Source organism: Rhizopus delemar, genomic scaffold, assembly GCF_000149305.1.
Source record: "Rhizopus delemar RA 99-880 supercont3.1 genomic scaffold, whole genome shotgun sequence".
Taxonomy (NCBI): Eukaryota; Fungi; Mucoromycota; class Mucoromycetes; order Mucorales; family Rhizopodaceae; genus Rhizopus; species Rhizopus delemar.
In genome coordinates this window covers 379,592-402,149 of record NW_027137827.1, presented here as the reverse complement: position 1 = coordinate 402,149, position 22,558 = coordinate 379,592, and the positions used below count along the sequence as shown (strand labels likewise).

The following is a 22,558-nucleotide window of genomic DNA, read 5'->3' as shown; positions in this document are numbered from 1 at the left end:
TAAAAAGCAGTCAAAAATTCTTAAAAAGTTGTATAAATTCAACTTATTTTTATCCTTTTCCTTTTTTTTATTTAATTCTAATCATGAAATATGACGACTGCAAAAATTTTCCTAAGCGTTGAGGTTTTTTTTATACCAAAAGCTGTTTGCTTGAATGCTAGATACAAAATTCAGTTTTTTAAGTTTACCCTTGATCTAGCACATCCATCTTTTAATTAAATGTAAATAGAAATGCTTTAAATTTTTCAGTAAAAATGCAATTCATAAAAACAAAGTACTTTATTCAGAAAAAAAAAAAAAAAAAAAAAAAAAAAAAAACATTTGTGTTTAATATAAGCTTTGGCCTGGTAACATTATTAAATGCATATTGTCAAATAATATGTCTTTCTGCTGCCTCTTCCATTGTATCAAATTACACAAATTAACATCGTATGTGATATTGTACTTAGTAAATCTTAATTTTTTTTTAATTGCAAATTTTTTAAACTGAAAGATAGGTTACTTTAGTTCCGCTTATACAAAATGATTCGGAATTGAGTATTATTCAAAAAGTCTTTTTGCTATAATCATACATCCTCACTATTTATTTAAGCAAAAACAATAGCAATAACTAATAGACTTAATAACATCATAATTAATCTTGATACAAATGCACCTTGTGGTGTTGTTTGCCCGTGCTGTGACCCTGCTGGAATATTCTATTCGCAAATAAATAAAAGAACACAACAATAAAAACTAAACTTACAAAAGTAACGCCAAGTGGCATCATACCAAACCCTGCAGATATGGACATGCCACCTCTATGAAACGCACTATTTCCAAAAGGTTGATTAAAAAAGTAATTTGCTGGCCTATTTGGATCACGAAGAGGAGGTGGCCTTTGTCCTGCAGGACGTGTGGGTATAGATGGATCTGTTCTATAAATGAAGTAAATTCCCAATGTGTGATCATATTTCAGTGGATGTACCTGAAGTCTATTTCTTCTTTACCACGACCATAAATTGGAATTACTTTGTCTTTACCACAGCCTGCTTTACATACTGGGCAAGTAGGGTTGCGTGATTGAGCATTAAGCCATTGTGCTAAACATGACCAGCTGTCAAGAGATATTTGTTAACAAACAAAAAAGATAGAACAATGCTTATTTACCAAAATAAGTGTCCACATAATGTCAAAACTGGATGCATGGCTGTATCAAAGCTTTATATTTTTTAATATCGCAATAAAAAGTCAAACAATATTGCTACTTTTTTTTTACCAAATGTTGCATTCATAAAATTCATTTCCATTATGACTTTCATCATTACTTGCTTCTGTTGTTACTGTTGCTGAATTTGTTTTTCTATTTCTTAATTCATATTCTTTTGGTTCGTTGTCTATTGAAGTTGTAGTGCTAGTTTCATTTGTTGTATTGTTATCTGTTACTGAAAAATTCTCTGCATTAGATTCCATTTTTTATTTTGTAATAAAAAAAAAGCAAAGCAAATACTTAAATTAATGCATTTGTACTCTCATATTTTTTCTTTGACTGGGAGCGGCGTTTGATTGATTTTCTTAACAGTTACAACACACTTTTTCCCGAAATTATTAGCACACTTATCTTTTTTATTGCAAAATCAGCACAAATAAAAAATCATTTTCGGCAAAATGTGTTAAATTTAATGTTGTTTATTAAGACATAAATCAAATTTTGAAGCCGAATAGCGACAGAAGCCCTTCATGTCGCTAAAAAGGCTTTATTGCAAGCTTCAAAGATTCTACTGGTAAGGTTTTTTGTTATCCAGAAGCTTTTCTATTCAACTTACTTTTAAAAACAAACCAAAACTATTCAATTGGATTAAACTCGAGTGAATAAGGTGGAAGATACACACACCCATAGCTACGACATACAGTATGCCTTTCAATGTTCCCTACCGTATGAATCGGAGAATTATTCATTACAATGTCATGACCTTTGAATTTCTCATGCTTATCCAAAATGTCCAAGGTGCCGTTGATCTCTTGCTTTTATATTAACAACACCATAAGGAGCGATAGTGCCTAAAATTATTGTTAATTTAGCTCCTGTTATAGGTTAGGCTAATTCAGATGGCGTTCTTTTTTTTATCAAGCCATGGTTCTTTTCAGGTTTATATGAAAAGCAGACCCATCAAGAAACGCACAATTGGTTTCGAGATCCAGGCCAGTCTCGTTCCATCTTTGACCCCAGTCATATATCTTCTCAACGCTTTCACAGAAGTTTCTTTCCTTAGAATGAAAATGTGCCTTTTTGAAAGACAAAGCGCATTTCTCGGCCATGAACCTATGAACAACAGCCTTGGATATTCTCAAATCTTTAAATTCATTAATGAAACTTTCAATAGCCTGATCCAAAGCTGCTGAAGGAAAACCTTTGTACTCTTTCTCCAAGAAATGCTAGTATTCCTCATGCAAAACAGCTGGTCTACCAGATTTTCTTTTGTTTTAAGCAGAAAGTTTATCTTTAATTTCTTTTTTGGTCTTTTTTGAACCGGTTGTAAACAATACGGCGAGCAATATTCAACTCTTTTCTTGCTTGACCTGATGTCAAAGCTTTCTCGTACATCAAAAAGAAGTGCTTTTTTTACGTCGTTACTGTACATTTTATACGTTCCTTTTTGCACATTCTTATCCGAGATCAAGCTGTCTGCCCGTCCCTCTGTATTCTTTCTCTGCTCGAACACAAGGGCCTTGAGGCCTAAGTATTCATCAAAGTTTGTGATGTTGACAAGAGGAAATTGCTCTTCGTCAGCGTCCATATCGACAGCATCGTTACCTAGCTCATCAAAAGTATTACCCTTTCTATCTTCAGAGTAAATTTGAAATCTCATTTATAACTTGATTATGAATACAGAAGAGGATTCTAAAACTGTGTTAATCCATGAACCTCATCTGTGCCGAAAATGATTTAAAAAATGTGCTAGTAATTTCGGGAAAAAGCGCATTTTGTATTTGAAAAAAAAAAAAAAAAAAAAAAAAAAAAAAAAAAAAAAAAGAAAAAAATGAATGAAAAATGGGATGTTGACTTTTTGATACACATCTTTTTTCTTCTCTCTTTAATATCACTTTCATTATCATTTGATAAATAATTTTCTTTTTTTAAAAAAATGTCTCCTGTCACAAATATCTCTGTGAAAAAAGATCCTACCCATCCTTTGGTAAAAAAATGAGTCGCAGTAGTAAAATGAGAACACAAACAACAATAGGCAGAGATACAGAGAGAGGGGCGGGGAGTGACTCCTCAGAGCCTCTTCTTATCCCGCACTCAACTGAATAAACTTTGAAAAACAAGCATGTCCAAGAGGTCTGACAACAGTGAGTACTCAAAACATTAAAGTTTATGAAAGTGTCCAGAACTATTTAACTAAAGAAAAGCATCACCTCTCTAACAAGGATCCTTCTTATCTGATTCTTTCAAGTAATATCTATTATTCAGTAGAGCCTGTTATTAAGCATAAACTCGTTTAATCCATGGAGTTCTTTATCACTTAGATTCGTAGAATTTTTTCTGTAACATAAGATAAAGAAATACTGATTGGAAATGAATCCATTTCTCTAGATAAAAAATATAGGTTGGCTGTTTCACGCTCATGGTTTCATGCGGAATAAAACATGTCTGTATTTTTTTGTGCGTAAAATTATTTTTATTTCTTCATGAGTTTTCTTTGGTCATTTGGAACTAAAAAGGTTTTTTATTTTGTGATTGTTAAGGAAGCAAACTAACATGTAGTATGAAAAGGAAGTAGTACTTGGTCCGAATACACCTCCTATTTTGCAGCAACAACAGCAGCAACAGCAGCAACAGCCACCTTTAAGAGCAATGAGTAATGCTTTTAAAAAGGGCGTTCATTACAACAGTAAAAAGTATAATTTAAATAAAAAAAAACGATAATAAACAAAGTTTTTTTTAGTGAAAGTAATTTTACGTGGGGATGTAATGACAGGCAAATCAAGTCTATGTAAAAACGAGAGAGAAAGAAAATGTACACAATCTAACAGATAGTTATTGTAGTTCAACGACTTCAAGGGCACGAGTTCAAAGAAGAATATAGCTCAACGCCTGAAATACAAGTAATGAATATCCCATGGCATTATAAAGGTTACTCACATATTAAATATTTCATGTTTGTATTACTGCTAAATTATGATAATAGATACAAATGATATTATAAAGGTAGAGATATGGGATGTAATTGATAAAGCACATAATAAACACAATACATCCGACGATGTTGGTATTAAACTTGAACATAACGCACCTCAACAAAAATCAATTCAACCAAAACAAGATATGGGATTAGATGCGTCTACTGTCAATGTCTATCGAAATACACATGCAGCTTTGTTCTTGTTTGATGTAACAAAACCTTGGACATTTGATTATGTCAATAATGAACTATCACACGTACCAGAATCATTATCTGTCCTTGTTCTTGTAAGTCATAATGTTATAAGTAAGATGTATAATAACATAGAGATAGGGCAATTTTGCAGATAAAAGTGCAGAAAGAAAGATTGAATTGGATCAAATTCACGCCACGCTTTATCAACATAATCAGGAACGAATGGAAAAAGGAGCATTAAAACCCAATTTGATACGATATGCTGAAACAAGTATGAAGACTGGTTTAGGCTTAAAATATATTTACGAATATTTGGGCGTACCATTTCTGCAGCTTATGGTAATGTGTGTACATGATTATATTTATTATATTGACTTTTATATTAGATGGAAGCATTAAGAAAGCAACTTGAATTAAAGGCAGTAGAAATAGTAGACTTATTAGAAACATTGGATACTGATCAAGATGTACCAGAATCAATGCAAAGAAGAAGAGGACAAGATAATTTTGACCAACGTAAGAATAATTTATTTATAAAACATACGCATAATAATGTTCATTTATATAGCATCTGAGCCTCGACTAGCTAAAGAACATGCCGAATTAAAAGCTGCTTGGGACCAAGAACTTGAAGAAATAGCGGCTGAACGTAAGAAACAAAATGGAAAATAATGAAACAAGAAAAAGTAAACAAAAAAAAATAGATGCTGTGCTACAGCGTGATACTCCTCCTCCCCCCACTTCACCTGTCAAATCAAGTGAAAAAAAAGAAATCCAATTACCTAATGAAGCATCTATAGTAGTCAATCAATTTGATACAGGAGAAGAATTAGCAGATGATTGGTTTGGTGAAATGGACAATGACAATGCCATTCAATTACCAGTAACCAACATAGAATCAGACCAAGAAGATATACCAAGTAATCCAATGGTTGCTGGTGATGAAGATGTACAAATTGATTATTATTCTGCTAACGTCGTAAATAAGCAAGAGGAAGAGGAAGAAGAAGAAGAGGAACAGGAAGAAAACAGATATCAGCCGATGTTTAAAAGTGACATTTGGAGTCAAAGTAATAATAATAAACCGATAGACATTATTAGTTCGGACAGTGAAGATGAATACCCGGAACCACCTTCATTTGGATTTGCGGGTGGATATGAAGAAATTGGAGGTGCAAATGAGAATCCATGGTCTACAGAAGATCATTGGTCAGAAGAGAAAAGTGTAAGCTTAATTAAACAACAAAATAACGTTTTATTTAAATCTTTTACTTTGTAGAACGTGAAAAAGTCAAGTAGTAGTAAAAAGAAGCATAAAAAGAAGAAGAATAGTTTATCGTAAATCAGGCAATAGTTTGAGACCTTTTTTCGTCTTGTATTGTATGTCATTGTATAATACAAAGTCTTGGTTTATAATAATTCCTTTTGATCCAGTTCCATAATAACTTGTGTTTAATAACAAAGATGTTGCATCTTTTAGTGCTAAATGATCTTGTAAAGACGACACTAATTGGTCAATGCTTGGTAGTCTTTTGTTTTCACATTTATTCATTTTTTTTTTTTTTTTTTTAACTGATAAAAAAAAAATAGAGAGAAAAGAAGAGAAAAAAAAAGTAAGGGGATTTTGTATTGTGATACACACACAATTTTTTGTGTGTTTATAAATATTAGATACGGCATGAATTACACCTGAATATTCTTTTTTCCGAGTATGTGTTGTCAACCAAGATATCCTTCTATTCTTCTTTTTACAAAAGTAATGACTGTATCTTTTTCATTTTGCCTTATAAACTTCACAGCATAAAACGATACATGTATTTAAAAAAGGGGTAGCCATTGGGAGTTTATTCATAATCAACTCTAGCCTTTTAAAAGAATTTCTTATTTTCTATTACAGAATTATACAGAATACAAAGATATAAGCATACTACACATTATATATATAATGCGGAGACTAATTAGAAAAAAAAATATAACGCATAAAAATGTCAACTAAAATTAGCTGTTTGTTTTCTTAGACTCTCTCAAGCCTTCTTTTTACAGTTACACAAAAAAGACATGATTATTATTTAGTATTGAATAAGTCATTTATGTATTAGGACAAAATACAATCTTTATTTAATATAAATAATAAATAATGTTTTAATGCTTACGTTGAAATCTAGCGACCATATCACTTATTAATGTAACAGAGTCATTACCAAGTTGATAATAGCCCTCTGTTTCTTTTGGGTTGAACATGCTAGTATGAGCTTTGATAACATTAGGTGCTGAAGAAATCACAGGTACAAATAGATACAGTGTTTCCTCGGGTGGCATTTTTATAAAAGTTGTCGGACGATCTTTTTCATTTGTAGTTTCTTTTACTGGCACCTATTTAATCAAACGTATATTTGAATACAAAAAGAGTAGACACATCTTTGCAACATACCATAGCATAAAAACATTTAAAGAATATATTTGGTACTTTTAAAAGCTTTTTCACTCTAACCCTTGTTAGATTAAATGGCTTCGTTTTTGTGTATCCATATTTACCTTTCATCACAACCGTGTATATCTGTCAAATCTTTGATAAATGTGAATTCATCATATACATCACCTAATGCTGCAGATATCTTGTCCCTTGCCATATAAGCAGCCGCACCTACCGCTACAGCACCAACAGCACCAGCCAATAACCCCCAAGATTTGAAACCACTAGTTGTTTTTTTAGGCGCTTCAATAGCTCTAGAGGCACTTTTGCCTACAAGTGCCGTCGCTCCTACACCACAAAATTGCCCTATTTTATTCAATGTTTCTACGCCGCTTTTTGCCTGATCTGTCACGAGCTGATGATTGACTGAATAAAAGGGAGTATCATAGGCTAGCATACCGATAATCTTTGCTCCCAATAGCTCATTTGTATGCTGTGGCTCTGCGAATCGCAATATTGTTTCTGCGGCTATTTAAAGTATAAGTAACAAAAACAGTAAACAGTGATAATTCCTTCTCCTCCCCCTTTTTTTTTTCTTCTTTACCTACAATACCACCCATAGAGTGGCCTAATAGCACAACCATAATATTTGCTTTACTGTTTAACCTCAAGATTTCTTTTTGGAGTGTTGATATCTTTGTACAAAGCCAATTTGAGAAATTAGTGACAGCAACTCGAAGTTCTCTGTAAATTCCAATTTAACTTTTCTTCCCGGCTCTTAATGTGCTTTTTGTTTACCCAGCTGTTTTATAAGAAGGGTAGACCTCTATTTCGACATCTACCTTTGCACTATTTGTAAGAATGGTTTGTAATCTACTAGGAAAATCCTATAAAGAACATTAAAAGATAGTAGCTTATATTTCTTCTTTTATTACTTTAAAACTGGCGTCAGAGCCTCTAAAGCCATGAACAAAAACAAGTAAAAGTTTGTCCCAGTTCTTTCTAACGTCGTCTATCATTTGGCTGGAAAAATAAGAGTTAAAAAAAAAGGTGCATTTTCTATTTTTGTACAAAAGAAATTTATAGCGGCTCCACTCCCAAAATTCGCTTTTCTTGCAGCCCAAAGTTCGTTTTTGTTATCATCAAAGTTCGTAATTTTATTGAAGCTCTTGATTGCCTAATGGCTCATTAAAGCAGTTCTTTATCAAAGCATCTTCGAAAATTCTCAACAGAATGCTGAACAATGTTATGAAGAGTTTTTCTACTGAAGCTTTCACTAGCCTAGCTAATTCTAGTTTTCAAATCTTCGGTTTCTTGAAATGCACTTCGCTTCACTGGATTTTTGACGACTGTTCAGAAGTTTTCAATTGGGTTCAGTTCAGGAGAATACGGAGGTAGATATATAGCCCTGTAGCCTCTAGCCTCGATTGATCTCGTGATATCCTCTGAGGTATGGATGGGTGCATTGTCCATAACTACATAGAAGTTTCTCAGTTCAAGGAACTTGTCCATCTCATCTAACATCTTAGAAATAAACTTCATATAATGTCCAGTAACAGTTCCCTTTGTCATCTTTTTTACTAAGGGCTTCTTTCTCTTTCTGCTTCCATCAACCTTTACTTTCTTGAGTTTCAAAGGCGCACTAATCTCAACTGAGATAAAATCCTGAGCTGTTATAGCTCCCAATATGGTATGCGTAATGGCGCGAGTAGTAGGAGTTTCGACAACTGCTGGTGTACCTCTAATTGAACGAGCATTAGGGCTTCCCATGTTGATATTAAAACCAGCTTCATCCACGAAAACGCAGTTGGTAAGATAGTCCATGTCAGTAGTCTGCATCAATTTTTAACACATTGGTAGCGTTTTTTAATATTCTCAAAGCTATTTCTTGCCAGAGGTTGCAAAACAGTCAGGTTGCACTCACATAAAATGAAGTTTCCGACAGAAGTTTCTTTCAAGCTAAAGTCCTCGAACGCTTCCGTCAAGCTCTCTACTGCATCGGGTCTTGTTGCTTTAGGGCACTTATCAAAAAAATCAATGAGGTGATGCTTATGCTCTTCTTGAAGTTGGGAAGGCTTTCTGTTCGACTGATTTGTCTGCTTTTCATACAGATTAAGAAAACTTTAATGTTAGCTCTGCCAGGACACACCAAGGTTACCAAAACCAATTCTCACATCACCAAATTACTACGCGCATCCCAAGTACTCCATCCTCAGATTCTTGTCAATTAATCTCTTCGCAACTCTCCATTACCGAATTGGAGAGGAATCAAGAGCGCCCAGAGAGACAACCAATGGCTCCACCAGATTTACCATAAAAAGGACAGTTATTCAATACCTTTAGTATGGGACCTTAAATATACCAAAAGGAGAAATTAACCAAAAGAATTTCCGCCACGAAAATTCAGTTTACAATAGCATTCACTTTGGGTAGTGTCATCAAGGATATTTGCAATGATTATAAAAATCAATATGGTCCTTGTAAATCCTATGGATCGATGAATACCTTGTATCTTACATTGATGGGGTATTTGATAGTGTAAGCAAACAAAACACATTCTCAAAAATAATTGTCAAATTCTACTTTGATAATTTACAGACCTCCTTAAGTGAGTACAAAAAGAACATTCAAAAAGCAAAAGAGTTTGACAGAGATGAAGTTGATAAACAGTCAAGCTTTTTGAATGGTCTTTTATTAGCAGCATAGATATCATAAAAAGTGACAACTATGTCGAATGAACAATTTTACTTGAGAAATGCTTCGAATGTATCAATCTTCTGCCGATCCTGCTCATAGCGAATCAGTATTTACCAATAGACTGGTAATACCCTATCTGGAAATGCTTGCATTTCAGTTGTCATAGATTAATGAACACAAAGTCACCTTGTTTCCTGGAGAAGAGCCACTCTCAACAATGTTAAAGTGCTTAAAGGATAAAAATGGCAACTACGTCTGTTTAGTCGATGATGTCTTTAGAATGTCGTCGATCTATGGCATTGAGCTACTGCTGCTAGAGGTCTCTGGCCCTTTTTAAATACTGACATGACAAAGATTAACTTTGATCATCATAAGGGGATGTTCGGTATCTTATCCATGCTAAAGAACATTGCCGAGCAATTCAAGTTTGGTGATGTTGAAAAGTTCGAAGATGTCAAATTATTTTTCTTGCAAGGAACAGATAAATATAGCACTGTATCTAGAATGATAACCTCTAATTCTTCCGTTTTCTCTCAAATAGAAAATGAGTGGAGATGTTGGTCAATCTCATTCAAAGATAAGGAACCATTAGGCAATCAAGACCTTCAATAAAATTATGAACTTTAATGATAACAAAAACGAACTTTGGTCAATAAAAAAGCGAAATTTGAGCTGCAAGAAAAGCGAATTTCAGTTGAAGACCAAAGCGAATTTGGTAAGTTGGAAAACGAAATTTGAGAGTGGAACCGCTGTATTTTACTTTTATGCAATAATACATCCACCTTTCCCTTCAATTGGAGCTTTATTCGCTTTTTCGATTTGCGCTATCAGTAAATCAAATATCTTGGCTATATAATTATGAGTATTTTTCTTGAATAGTCAAAGTTTTCAGTGTGCACTTACAAACATTCTCATCATGTTTTGCTGATGTTTCAATAGTAGGACAATTCCACTGCTGAGCCAACTCTTTACCTTCTTCTGTTGATATCTGCCTTTGTATATTTAAATCTGACTTATTGCCTACAACGACACAGGGTACACTTTTCTAATCCCGTAAAATCCAATATTTTATCTCTAATAATCTTGATCATATCAAGACTTGATCTCGATGCAATTGAATAGACAAGCACGTATCCATGCATGCTAGTAGCATGATGTGAAGACAAAATAGAATACTCATCCTTTTAAAAAGTTAACCTTACATGTATATTATAAAGTATACTGTTTACTTGTCCAGCTGTATCCATAATCTCAACACTATATTCTGCGGTACATTCAATTCAAAAAATCCCTTTCTTTTTTCAATTTTTACCACTGCCTCGATATTTGATAGTTTTTGTAAATGTATTTTCGATAGTCGGATAATAACTGTCTACAAAATGGTTTTCACAAAATTGAATTACTAAAGAAGATTTGCCTTTTTTAAAGTAGTTTAGTAGAGAAAAAAAATCAAAATCAGATCAAGCAGCTTAATTACCAACAGCACGAGCTCCAAGAACGGCAATCCTTCTTGTTTTTGCTTGATTAGAAACTGACATGGAGAGTAAAACAGTAAAGCAAAGAAAAAAAATAGCTTAAAATAATTTCAATTCCAGATGATACAGAAAAACGGAAATCAATTTCAGAATTAAAGACGATTTTCAATGTCTAAAGTACTTTTGATGTACGTAAAGATAATTACCATTCAAAAACACTGTCTATTATTTACTTTGATAAATCTTTAGTTTATTGATTACCAGTATTTTATGCTTAATTTGCTTTCTTCTACATCTTTTTTTTTTATCTACTTCTTAATGGTTTTATTATATGCGGTAAAAGAATGGGCAAATACTGCATATAAAGTACTTATTAGAACAGTTACAGATATGACAATGAAAGCCAACATGTCATAGCTTAAGAATACAGTGCACTCTTGTGATACCATTCACTATTTGCTATTAAATACAAACACTTAAATACTGTGCTAAACTATGAACTCACGTTGTTAATTAGACAATAATTCTATATGAACTGGCCTTTCTTTTTCTTATAAATGATAATACACTACGATTTATCGTATATTTGCTACTTGTAGTATATAATTCTCCTTGTAAAACGTTTGTATACATCATTTTCAATGTACATAACGGGAAAAGATAAGTCTTCAATTCAGTACAATTCCAGGTTGAGATTTCTCTTAAAAGCATCAACAAAATATTGAACCAAAGCCAAAATGAAATCATTTATTTATTTTAAAAAAAGGTATAGCTATTAGCTTCTATTTATCATATTAATGTTTGTAAATACGTATTGTTCTTGGATGGTGATCTATGTATATTTAACTAATGTACAGATAGCACAGCATTAAAACACAGTGAAACGGGTGTATTTAAGCTAAACATTTGTACAACACACCAATAAACATTTTTGGAAAGAAGGAAGCAATGGGGCAGTTAAAGAAGATTTGTGTTGCAAGGCATGTCATGGAGCAACGGGTATCTTTTTAGCAAATTATGTATGTCTAAAGCAGGATTACATGTTCTCCACAGTGGTTTGCGTTACTTGTATTTAGGCCGGAGTTGATTTGATTATCCATTAACCGGGTTGTTGAACAACTATTCAAAAGACAACCAAGACCCTCTTCTTTGGAAATGTCTTTTTCTTCTTCAAGAGAGTGAAGCAGGAATGATTCGCACAGATCTTCCTCATCAAAATTAGCAGGCTGGTTGCATAAAGAAAATAAGGAAGGGTCCATTTCCATGTCTGTGTCAGCATAAAATTGATCTAAAAACCCATTAAATATCTTTTGATCTTGCTCATTCAAAATAGAAGTGTGGCTTTCTGGTAGTAAAGGTGGTGGTGGTGGAATTATCTCTGTTTCATTTAATCCTGCGGATGGCATATCAAATTCAACGTGCAAAGCAAAATTGGAGTCAAATCCATAACTAAATTGAAAATCTGAAGGTACATAAAAATTAATAAGGGCGAAGTAAATAAAGATTCAACTCACCTTCAAAAGCTACTGGCTCTTTTAGTAGTTCATTATGTGTATCACAATTGTTGTTACTATACATTATGTTTATTTTTTATGTAAGGAATAGAAAAGAAAGGTGCTTAAATAATGAAATATACATTTTGAGCTTATATAGTGCATGTTACACTTTTTTACCCCGCGTAAAAGCTATATTTTTCATTATTCATCGTTACACTTAATCTATGATGAGCATTCTTCCCATCCAGAGAAGGTATTTTCATCTTTAAAAGTATCCAAGATGATAATTAACTTGCTTGAATTAGTGCACAGTCCTTTTCAGCAGAAGAAATAATATGGCTAAGTTGAATGGTAGTATTCGTATTTTTGCACTAACAGCAAGACATTTTAAATAATTTAAAAGCACTGCACTACAAAAATAATGGTCCAAGTAAAGTTACACGTCAATTAGTTTGAGTGACAAGTATTACATAAAAAGATATCGGTTATAATAAATGTTGGGAACTGCTGTGATACACGAAAATATAGGCTTTCCATGCTAAAAACAAATGTTAATTAGCATTCATGTCTACATATCATACGACTTTATATTCCATCCATTGGAACAACAGAGACTAATTTGCTTCTTTCTTTTCTGTTTATTTCAGTCGATTCTGTCCGTCTGCTTTGACACCCATTTCCAAACTATACCCTGAGCGATTCAACAGCCAATCATGTATTCATTTTTGTAGCTCACTTAAAATAACGTTAAAATATTTAAATAGTTGACTTACACAATATATTCGATTAGTAAATGATTATAAAGATTAGCACCATATACATTGAACCTATCAACTAGAGCTTAAACTGATCCCTAAGCATGTCCGATACGGTTCCTTTGTGAACCCTTTACACAATGTTCTTAATCTGTAATTTTAAAAGCATGTTGCCATCCCGTGAGCCTTTGAATGATCATTTTGTTGTACATTCCTTGTTTGTAAAACATGTTTATTGATACCAATTAAACCCTTTGGTGCAAGCTTTTCGGTATGTTTGCCTTATGGGTAAGGTCATCCGGTTATCAACTCTTGTATTTCAATAACATCTGTGCTTCTAATTTTTTTTTATCAAGTACATCTCGGTAAAATTTAGAACCTTATTATTCAAACGTAAACTCAAGACAAACCTTTTTTTTTCTTTCTTGTCATTGCAACAAAAACTTTTGCACAACTATCAATATTGTTTGCTTGCAAAACATACCCACTCTGTAAACAAGATTTTTCTTTTCTTTTCCTTTATTTTCTACCAAATATTGCTTTATTAATGTAGACAATAGTAACAAGTGCCGTCTTTGCTTATTCTGTATAAGTATTATACAGTAGAAACAAATTTTTTAACCTTCACGTAGCAATTTTTTAGAAGTTTACTAAAAAAAGGAGTGACTGTAGTAGAAGGTTTTTTGTAAGAATCTTATTCTTGTCAAACTCTAGTTTATTTATATAACAAATGCGAAAAGATATATAATTAATAAAATAACAGAAAACAACTATTATTGTCTATAAAAAAAAAAAAAGAAAAGTTGGTGTCTCATCCTTGCTATCCTCTTGACAATGTAATTCGCGATTTATTTTTATTTTTCATTGGTTATCCGCGCCCCCTTTTTAGACGATTGACGCGACTTGTAAAAAAAAAAAAAAAAAAAATTAAAAAAAAAATATTTTCTTTCTTCCTTTTTCGCTCTTTTACCTGTCATGGAAGCCATCAGTACGACAAACGAACCTTGGTGTAGTCCTCAACATAAGTCTATAAGAAACATACTACCAGATAGCCCCGAAGATATAGAAAGATTTGCAATGCACTCAGATGACCTTCAACCCACTTCTGACCTACATTCTTCCACTATCCAAGGACCTAATTCCCGTTTAGTAGTTGTTGGTAGCTACGAAAAGCGAGTGATACTTGGCCGAGGAGGTGCTTCAACGATCAAAATTGGTCGTCGCAATCGACAAATCAGCCGTACCCATGTTGCTATTGAATTTAATACTGAATCCCAACATTTTCAATTGACTGTTTTAGGCCTTAATGGCGCTAATGTTGATCATGTTGGATATAATCAGAACGCCATTATTATACTTGAAGATCACAGCTTTATTGACATCTTGGGCGATCACATTGAATTCAGAATTCCCCCTCGTCCAATGGAAGAAAAAGTAATTGGCAAGGAATCGCTACAAGATCAAGAACTTAAATCAGATGAGCTATGCGAAAAGCCGGACGATACACCTATTAAACCTCCCAAGGAAGAAGAAAGTGCTTCTGTTGATATTATCCCGTTAGAGGATACAAGTATTGTTAAAGTGACAAAAGAAGAACAAGTTGAAGAAACAATGAATGAAGATAGAGAACAAATAGACACTTTTGAAAAAGAAATGAAAGACGAAAACAATGAAGAAAAATCAAAAGAACAAAAAGAAAATGATTCATCTGAGGCTGAAGAACAAGACTACTCTGAAGTTATCATTGACGCTCTTGGTAAGGTTAAATAACAAAAAAAAAAAAAAAAAAAAAAAACACGTGCAATTTACTTCAATCGCATGGATATTAAACCAATAAAAATAGTGTTTTCTCGTACATCATCTATGCCTATTAGTGATATTTGCTCTCGTATCATGAAGTCAAATCCAGTCTACGCAGAACAGCCTCGAGAACTATGGACCGAGCGTATTAAAAAGGTGTTGAAAGAGAAACCTTTCTTTGGAGAAATTCAACGTAAAGGAAAGACAGCTGACGGCTCACCCAAAGAAAATTTATATTACTATAATAGCGAATTAGATCCTGTTGAATGGCGCAAAGCTACTTATACTCAAGTAGGTCGAAGTGCTCGTAAATGTACATTAAAAGATAAGCAGTATTTTTGGAAAATCCCACCAAAGTTAGGTCGTCACCGAAGTTCTTACATTCCTCCCCCCGCTAATCCCTCAGAAATCAAGAGCAAACGATCACGACAGTTTGAACAGAACGAAAACAATGAACCGAAAAAAACCAAATTGTAATATTTTAATTTAATAAACACGTCTATACATACAAAAGAAGTCTATAACTTTCAATCATCAGCCTCTAGGACATACATAATGACAATGGTAGATGTAGAAAGAACTAAAAGAAAGTTTTAAGCTAGGTTTAATGTCTGTTCTAAAAATGTCCTCATCAAGCACTAAATATATGCCAAACGATGCTCCCTCTATTTTCAAATGTTCTATATTTGTACAATCTTCATTTAGGAACATGGTTCTTTATTCGCAGAACTCGCATGATCTTTTACGATTCATGTTAATAGGAAGATAGTAACAACACATTCAAATTGCTTCAATATTTTAACAAGGTCAGATCATAAGCGTTTCCAAACTTCACTTGAAAATGTAAACTTTTGTAAACGCGACAAGTGATGAGGTGTTTGTAATATAGTTGCTGTAAACTTCTATTTTGCATCACATGCCTAATTTTCTGAACATGATAAACTCATTATAAAGAATCAGATACATAATTAGAACCCGTTTAATAAGCTGATGATCCTAAAAAGCATTATTTTAAACAAGACTGTTTCCCATTCCTCTATAACTGGTTGTAAGTTCAACTTCTAACCTTCCTGTTGTTAATAATCATACGATAACGTCATATAAACGATTTCGTTTTTTTTCTTTTTTACACAATAAAAGAGTTCCCTTTTAGTTTTGTTGATTTTAGTTTGTTTAATTCAAAGAAAAGCGTATCAAAAATACATTTGCTTCCAATCAATCTGCCAATTTTATGTATACAAGTAACAGACCAATGAATCAAGCTAGTTTATCATCCGAGAATACAAACCAGTCAGCATCAGTCAATACAAATCCTAATGAGCCTCAAGTCACAGAAAATCTTTCAAATGGTCAAAGATTTGATGGGTTTATGAGAGGTGTAATAGACCTTTCAAAAAGACATAATGTATGCCTCGAATACTTGGAATCATTTTATGCTTATTTAAATACGTCAAATACAAGGCCAAATAACAGCATGCCTGTAGACGACTTGGAAGAGCGTCATTTCAAAGGACAAACGTGCCAAGCGTGTAAGGAAGCACATTCAGGATGTGATAAAATGCGGCCATGTAGTCGCTGTGTTCGTATAAAGATCAGTTGTGTTGATCCAATACCAAAGAGGCGTGGGCGACCTCCGACTGAAAGAAAATAAATATTGATTTGCCCTACATAAATATTACTTGTATATTTCCGTGTTCTCTCTATATGCTATTGAAAAAGCTCATATCATACCTTTACGTTTGAGGTTCTTTGATATATCTCTGATATATTTCCTATAAACTAAGAACCAAAATTGAACAAGAAAAATGGCATTGAGTAAGTATATTAAAAATCGAAATACCATCTTCATGAACGCAGTATTCTTTTTTTTTTTGTAATAAGAAAATGTAAAATTTATTTATAACTTTGACTTTGAATCATCAATTATACAATCAGCAATATGTAAGGCAATAGTTTCAGTTGTGACCATAGGGTTAACACCAGAAGAAGTAGGAAAGACAGATGCATCGGCAACATACAGATTTTTGACTTCCCATGTTTCCCCAGTAGGCTTGACAACGGAATTATTTGGTGATATACCCATACGACTATAATAAGCAGTTAGTACTATGCTCAGGATATAAATTAAAAGCTACTTTGTTCCCATTTGGTGTGCGCAAAATAGGCCTACACCTTCATCAGGGAGTCCATGCTTAATCATGCTAGCTTTCCATGCAATAAATCGGAGATTATCTACTCGCGATTCTTCGTTTACTTCAAACTTGAACGGTTCGACACCATATTGAGGTGCATGAATTTCTCGAGCACCAGCGGCAACTAGGATCTCTACAGATCGAGCAATTCCTTCAAGCATTGATCGAGAATCTCGAGGAGATAATTTGTAATCAGCAATAAGATTCTCATCCTTGTCATACTGTACTGTTCCACGGGAGTCTTTATCGCGAGTCAAAATAAGGATAGGAGTGCAATGTTCATAACGCATCATAAGTTCTTTATGAGCAGCAGCGCCTCGCCAAGGAACACAAGTCGAATAACTTCCTGGATGAACACAAGGTATTTCCAGTTTACACCCATACCCATCATTTTCAGGGTTTTCGGCAACAGTACTAACAGCTGTCATGATGGAACCTTCAAATGTTCTAATCTTTTTATCAAAATAGCCAAAAGTGATTGTACAAGGATGAAGACGAAGGTTCTGTCCAATCTGTTTGTTTTTTAAACCACTACGTAATAAGACACCAGGAGATTGCAAAGATCCAGCAGATACAACTACTTGGTCGGCCTTGATGCGAACCTTTCGTTCATAGTTCATCAGACATTCAACACCAACCGCTCTTCCTTTTTCAATGAGCACTTTCTTTACTTTGGTTTTATCCAAGAACTTTGCACCATGTTGATGAGCGTCTCGAAGCCAGCTGTTCATTGTACTGTTTTTAATGCCAGCACGACAACCACCAAAACAAAAGTGACAATCATGAGGTCTTCCACCCGTGTTTTGTGGGATATCAGCTACAGGATAACCAAGAGCCCTTTTAATAGTAACTTTTAAGCATAAAATAATTGAAAAGGGTTATTTTTAAATTTACTTGCAGCCATCTACTAGCACTTGATTAGAACCATTGTGTTTGATACCTTCTGTAGTTGCACCTATGCGATCAAAAACCTTATCAAGGTCCTTTGAAAACTAATATTGAAAAAAAAAGGTAAAACAATACAGAAAAGTGAAAACAAGCAAAAACTAACCTTGGGAGACATAAAGTAAGACAAGCCCTGCTTTGCCCACTCTTCTCGAACAAAATGTTGTAGCTGAAAAATGAAATTAAGCAGCAGATCCAATACTTTTTCTGGTCAATGTTACCTTTAGACAAGCTGCCCAATTGACAGTTGTTCCTCCACCAAAGACACTACCAGCTGCAATAGATACAGAACCATTTAAAGTAGGTGAGAAGCTACCATTTTCATACAAATTGACAAAAGCATCTTGTTCTTGATGAAAGAAATCGTCTTCATGGAAATACTTTCCTTTTTCAATCACTAAAACAGATTTTCCAGCTTGTGCCAATTGACCAGCAACCACTCCTGAAAATCAGCACAAGTTTTTAGTTTAAGAAAAAAAAAAAAAGGTTAATCTTATTTTGTCATACCTCCTCCTCCACCGCTTCCAATGATAATAACGTCAAAATGCAAATCATCTTTTACTTCATCAAAGCTCAACATGGGTAACCTTTCTGGTATATTTTCATAAACAGTATCTGTCTTTAAATCATAATGCATTGCTTCAGCAAAAGTTTTTGAGTGTTCCTTGAAAGCTGGATGACAAGCAAGTGAATGGAAGCTTTTGTACATTCCTCTTAATGGTGCTACATAAGAATTCTTCCATCCCAAAACAGCTTTTTCTCTGTCTGCCAAACTTAAATTCTTAAATTCTTCAAAGTGACCTGTCAAAACAAATGTGCCTGGACGAGTTGATAGAAAAGACAATAGTTTCATGAGCTCTATGCGTTTCTGAGGCAAAATGCTGTTATTAACAAATTGGATCGTTCCTTCAATAGAATCTAAAGATGTGCTGGATATTTTACAAAATTTTCGCACTTCTTCTTCTGAATGTGTATCCTTTAATCTTTCAACGATTTCATCTACTTGTTCTTTAGGAAGAGGGGCAATAAAGGTATCTAAAAGAGCAGCAAGTGTTTCTTGTTGATGATTATTTAATTCGAATGGAGGGCATATACGAGCACGAAATGGATCAACCATAGACGCTGACATGATATAAAAAAAAGTGTTGATGAAAAAGATTAAATCTCAAAAGACTGAGTTCTTTTATATTTCAATCAAAACCCCAATCACGTGAATTTCTTGGGGCACTTTAATTTGCATAATCTTTTATTTACTGCATTTGGTTGATGTTCCTTTTCAAAAAAATATATGATTTTTGACTGCAAATGGATTGTTTCATTATTTTTATTTACAAATACTGCAATCAATAAAATTTGAGGTGAGTAGTGTAGTAAATACATACAATAAAAATGGGCTTTTAATGTAAATAATCTGTTTGTCAACAAAGGGAAAAACTGTAAGGTTGTTACACAACAGTAACGTTAGGTGTCGCATCCTTAAGCCTTGTGTGTTATTATGGGGGTCACTATGCAAACTATTTAATACAAAAATAATTGGTCTTTGGAGAGTATTGATTTATAAAATTGCTCACCCCTACTCTTTGTAACAGATATCTTGTGCATTGAACTCAATATCTTTTATCTTGCCTATTCATATGCATCAACTATAAGTCTCTGTCACTTGTTTTTTTTGCTTTAATGATGTATTTCGTAACAACTATAAACACAATTAAAAAAAAAAGTGAATACAAAATGTAGGATGTTTTTGTTCCACATGAAGTGTATAATTATATGATTGAAATCGATTACTTAATTTATGAATTTAATAGTTTATACAAAGGTTAAACTGGTTTGTATTAAAAAAAACAATAGACGCAAAGCAAAGAGCAAAAAGTACTACATGTAATATTCACTGAAATAATAATTCTGTTCTCGTAATCTAAATAAATCACTCGTGACAAGCTGTATCAATCTACAATAATAACAAGCACCTCCTTAACCTCTATTCTATCGTTCTTCTGTAGGCTGTCAATTTGATAATAGCAACGATATCTTTAAGTCAAAAGTAAAGTGATTAACTTTCTCTTAGTTCTCATAATAATACGCTATAGCTAACAATTCCAATCACAAAAAAGTAATACTCTACAACTTTAAAAAGTGATTGAATTACATCACTTGTTCCTACCTCACTTCCTGCTTTGATCAGCCTAGGTAGTCTATTCATTCATATCTTGATTATATCAAATCAAAGCAGACTTTCGTCATCAATAAAAAAAAAACATCCATTTTTAAACATCTGATCCCAAGAGGGCATTTTATAAAAAGTAGTACTGCAACCTTCAAAGAAAAGGCAAAATATTTAAAAAAATGCAGCAATCGCGCCCATATGCCATGCTTGGTATACAGTTCAACTACAAAAATCTGTACTGCAAAACACTATATGTACGACCATGTCATTCGCCATCTACAATTATCTTCTTAAAAAAATGAAGCAGCCTCATAATTTGAATAGCTGATAGATTCATGATGGATTTATCAAGTCAAACTGCTTTTTATAATCCTGTGAGATGAAAACTCTTTTATGTTTGACATTAAATAACAATATTTTATTATTTCTTGCAAGCTAATTATTGATCAGTAGAATTACTGGTTACATTAAGGACACGGTCAATAAGATGCATGACACCATTGTTAAAGAAGATGTTTGAATGGACAACTTTAGCAGTACCATTCAATTGAATAAGGGAACCATTCACAGACACGGGCAAGGTACCATTGTTATTATAAGTAGTTAAATTGAATTGTCCAATGTTATTAGTAGCGTTTTGAGTAAAGTTAGTACTAAAGTAAACTCCGTAAACGATATGAGAATATAACAACTGATCAAATGTGCCATTATCTAATCTGTTAGTATCTAATCTATCAACTGCTCTGTTGATAGGTGCGAATACAGTAAACTATGAATAAAAGAGAGAGAGAGATTGGAATGAGTCAGATACACTTTAGTTATACAAAAGTGAGTTTACGTTGGTGCCATTATTCAAAGTAGTGTTTAAAAAAGGGTAGTTACGTAGCAATCTGGTAAGATATGAGGCATTCCTGACATATGGAATCACAATGGATGGCTCCAAAGGAGGAATAAGCACTGCAAAAGTACATATTGGGGTTAGTAAACGCTAGTCTTATATATTGACGATCGTTCTTACCGGAATTGATGATGTTAAAGTGACCATTAGTGGCATTCAAATCTTTCAAGACCACAGTAGAAGAATTGACACCATTACCAACATTGAACTTGAGATACTTGGCATTGATATCTAACCAGGTTTGATTGGTAGCATTTTCATAAGTAGTATTTGCTTGAATAAGAATAGGCAAACTTGAGTTTACAAAATGATTGACCGTGCTATCGTTCAACAAAGAATGGACAACACTGACGTTGCTGGTGGTCAAGTTTGTTAACAAGAAGCTTTCATTTACTACATGGTACTGAAGAAGATTTAACACGCTCATATTGTGGTAAGTCCAATTGGCAGGAGGATACTCTGAAGTAGTATTAGTGCCTTGGTTCTGATTGTACTCTCTAAAAGCGGTGAAAACCTTGTTGAGGACGGCATCATTAGGGATGAACGCAGTCAAGTTACTTGCGGGTTCAGATAAGAGTTGAATGATAGGTTGATAGCCACTGTCAGAATTCAAGAGGCTAATAAATCTTGAAGAGTTGTAAGTACCAGTGTTAGAACTTAAAAGTTCAAAAATAGTAGCATTAGGGGTTGTATCATTGCCCACAGATCCATCTTGAGCAAATACAGTAAAAACAGTAAAGAACACAATAGCAAGATAATTAAAGATCTGCATAATAAAATAATAAGGACAAGAGAAACAAAAGAGACATTAGGCATACATTCTTATTTATATTGTTTTCATGTTTCATTATTGCTGCCCTTTTTAATGCACCGGTTTCTTTTTTGCATAAAAATCCCCTGCTTAGTGTAATACTCAGAGCCTTTGATTTATTAGATCTAGAATATTTTTCCTTGTTTCGAAACGTTCGATTTTTGCATCATTCATGGAACATTCTACTTGCTGATTATATTTTCATGTTATTACTCAATAGCTTGATGTTTTATGAACAAGCGCTTGATCATTCCTGGTTGTGGAAATTATAAAAGAATCAATAGCATTGTAAAGAAAATAAAAAGACTTTTAAAAATTCTCAAATAATTAACTTTCAAAATTGAATAAAAAGCAGGGGAATTGCTTCACATAGTAATAAATCAAAAGTGAACAATAGTCTCTGAGGACAATCTTTTTTCATCCAAGTTCTTGTCTAACATTTTTATCCATTTGAGCTTTTAATTTCACTATATTAGTGGTTTTACTGTAGATTACCCGATGTGAGTCAAGTAAATATGCAACTCTATAGAGTTTCTTGGCATTTAAGC

The 22,558-nt window shown here is 33.4% G+C and overlaps 11 protein-coding genes across 11 annotated transcripts; 4 read left to right on the top strand and 7 right to left on the bottom strand.

Annotated features, from left to right (window-relative positions):
* Positions 1–587: 587 nt before the first annotated feature.
* Positions 588–1,452, bottom strand: RO3G_00163 (uncharacterized protein; the record flags this gene model as incomplete). Its single annotated transcript, XM_067654754.1, has 5 exons — positions 588–698; positions 746–912; positions 990–1,096; positions 1,150–1,200; positions 1,259–1,452. The coding sequence occupies 5 exons, from the start codon at positions 1,450–1,452 to the stop codon at positions 588–590; spliced, it is 630 nt and encodes a 209-aa protein (XP_067510855.1).
* A 2,178-nt stretch (positions 1,453–3,630) lies between these two features.
* Positions 3,631–5,703, top strand: RO3G_00162 (uncharacterized protein; the record flags this gene model as incomplete). The annotated part of the gene is made up of 9 exons (XM_067654753.1): positions 3,631–3,636; positions 3,797–3,875; positions 3,930–3,977; positions 4,173–4,453; positions 4,578–4,700; positions 4,748–4,877; positions 4,930–5,010; positions 5,066–5,586; positions 5,641–5,703. The coding sequence occupies 9 exons, from the start codon at positions 3,631–3,633 to the stop codon at positions 5,701–5,703; spliced, it is 1,332 nt and encodes a 443-aa protein (XP_067510854.1).
* Positions 5,704–6,724: 1,021 nt separating this feature from the next.
* On the bottom strand, positions 6,725–7,793 carry RO3G_00161 (uncharacterized protein; the record flags this gene model as incomplete). The annotated part of the gene is made up of 5 exons (XM_067654752.1): positions 6,725–6,734; positions 6,897–7,302; positions 7,379–7,518; positions 7,573–7,661; positions 7,710–7,793. 5 exons carry the CDS (start codon positions 7,791–7,793, stop codon positions 6,725–6,727), a joined length of 729 nt encoding a protein of 242 aa, XP_067510853.1.
* A 334-nt stretch (positions 7,794–8,127) lies between these two features.
* Positions 8,128–8,598, bottom strand: RO3G_00160 (uncharacterized protein; the record flags this gene model as incomplete). The annotated part of the gene is made up of 1 exon (XM_067654751.1): positions 8,128–8,598. The coding sequence occupies one exon, from the start codon at positions 8,596–8,598 to the stop codon at positions 8,128–8,130; it is 471 nt and encodes a 156-aa protein (XP_067510852.1).
* A 931-nt stretch (positions 8,599–9,529) lies between these two features.
* Positions 9,530–9,808, top strand: RO3G_00159 (uncharacterized protein; the record flags this gene model as incomplete). Its single annotated transcript, XM_067654750.1, has 2 exons — positions 9,530–9,595; positions 9,638–9,808. The coding sequence occupies 2 exons, from the start codon at positions 9,530–9,532 to the stop codon at positions 9,806–9,808; spliced, it is 237 nt and encodes a 78-aa protein (XP_067510851.1).
* An 8-nt stretch (positions 9,809–9,816) lies between these two features.
* Positions 9,817–10,083, top strand: RO3G_00158 (uncharacterized protein; the record flags this gene model as incomplete). The annotated part of the gene is made up of 1 exon (XM_067654749.1): positions 9,817–10,083. The coding sequence occupies one exon, from the start codon at positions 9,817–9,819 to the stop codon at positions 10,081–10,083; it is 267 nt and encodes an 88-aa protein (XP_067510850.1).
* Positions 10,084–10,233: 150 nt separating this feature from the next.
* On the bottom strand, positions 10,234–11,009 carry RO3G_00157 (uncharacterized protein; the record flags this gene model as incomplete). The annotated part of the gene is made up of 5 exons (XM_067654748.1): positions 10,234–10,319; positions 10,375–10,516; positions 10,701–10,735; positions 10,784–10,888; positions 10,949–11,009. 5 exons carry the CDS (start codon positions 11,007–11,009, stop codon positions 10,234–10,236), a joined length of 429 nt encoding a protein of 142 aa, XP_067510849.1.
* Positions 11,010–11,971: 962 nt separating this feature from the next.
* On the bottom strand, positions 11,972–12,705 carry RO3G_00156 (uncharacterized protein; the record flags this gene model as incomplete). The annotated part of the gene is made up of 3 exons (XM_067654747.1): positions 11,972–12,408; positions 12,461–12,516; positions 12,620–12,705. 3 exons carry the CDS (start codon positions 12,703–12,705, stop codon positions 11,972–11,974), a joined length of 579 nt encoding a protein of 192 aa, XP_067510848.1.
* A 1,467-nt stretch (positions 12,706–14,172) lies between these two features.
* RO3G_00155 (uncharacterized protein) lies at positions 14,173–15,474 on the top strand (the record flags this gene model as incomplete). Its single annotated transcript, XM_067654746.1, has 2 exons — positions 14,173–14,953; positions 15,041–15,474. The coding sequence occupies 2 exons, from the start codon at positions 14,173–14,175 to the stop codon at positions 15,472–15,474; spliced, it is 1,215 nt and encodes a 404-aa protein (XP_067510847.1).
* Positions 15,475–17,060: 1,586 nt separating this feature from the next.
* RO3G_00154 (uncharacterized protein) lies at positions 17,061–19,251 on the bottom strand (the record flags this gene model as incomplete). The annotated part of the gene is made up of 6 exons (XM_067654745.1): positions 17,061–17,084; positions 17,252–18,026; positions 18,084–18,181; positions 18,241–18,303; positions 18,356–18,576; positions 18,642–19,251. The coding sequence occupies 6 exons, from the start codon at positions 19,249–19,251 to the stop codon at positions 17,061–17,063; spliced, it is 1,791 nt and encodes a 596-aa protein (XP_067510846.1).
* A 1,489-nt stretch (positions 19,252–20,740) lies between these two features.
* Positions 20,741–22,047, bottom strand: RO3G_00153 (uncharacterized protein; the record flags this gene model as incomplete). Its single annotated transcript, XM_067654744.1, has 4 exons — positions 20,741–21,070; positions 21,140–21,258; positions 21,320–21,965; positions 22,018–22,047. 4 exons carry the CDS (start codon positions 22,045–22,047, stop codon positions 20,741–20,743), a joined length of 1,125 nt encoding a protein of 374 aa, XP_067510845.1.
* Between the last annotated feature and the right edge of the window lie 511 nt (positions 22,048–22,558).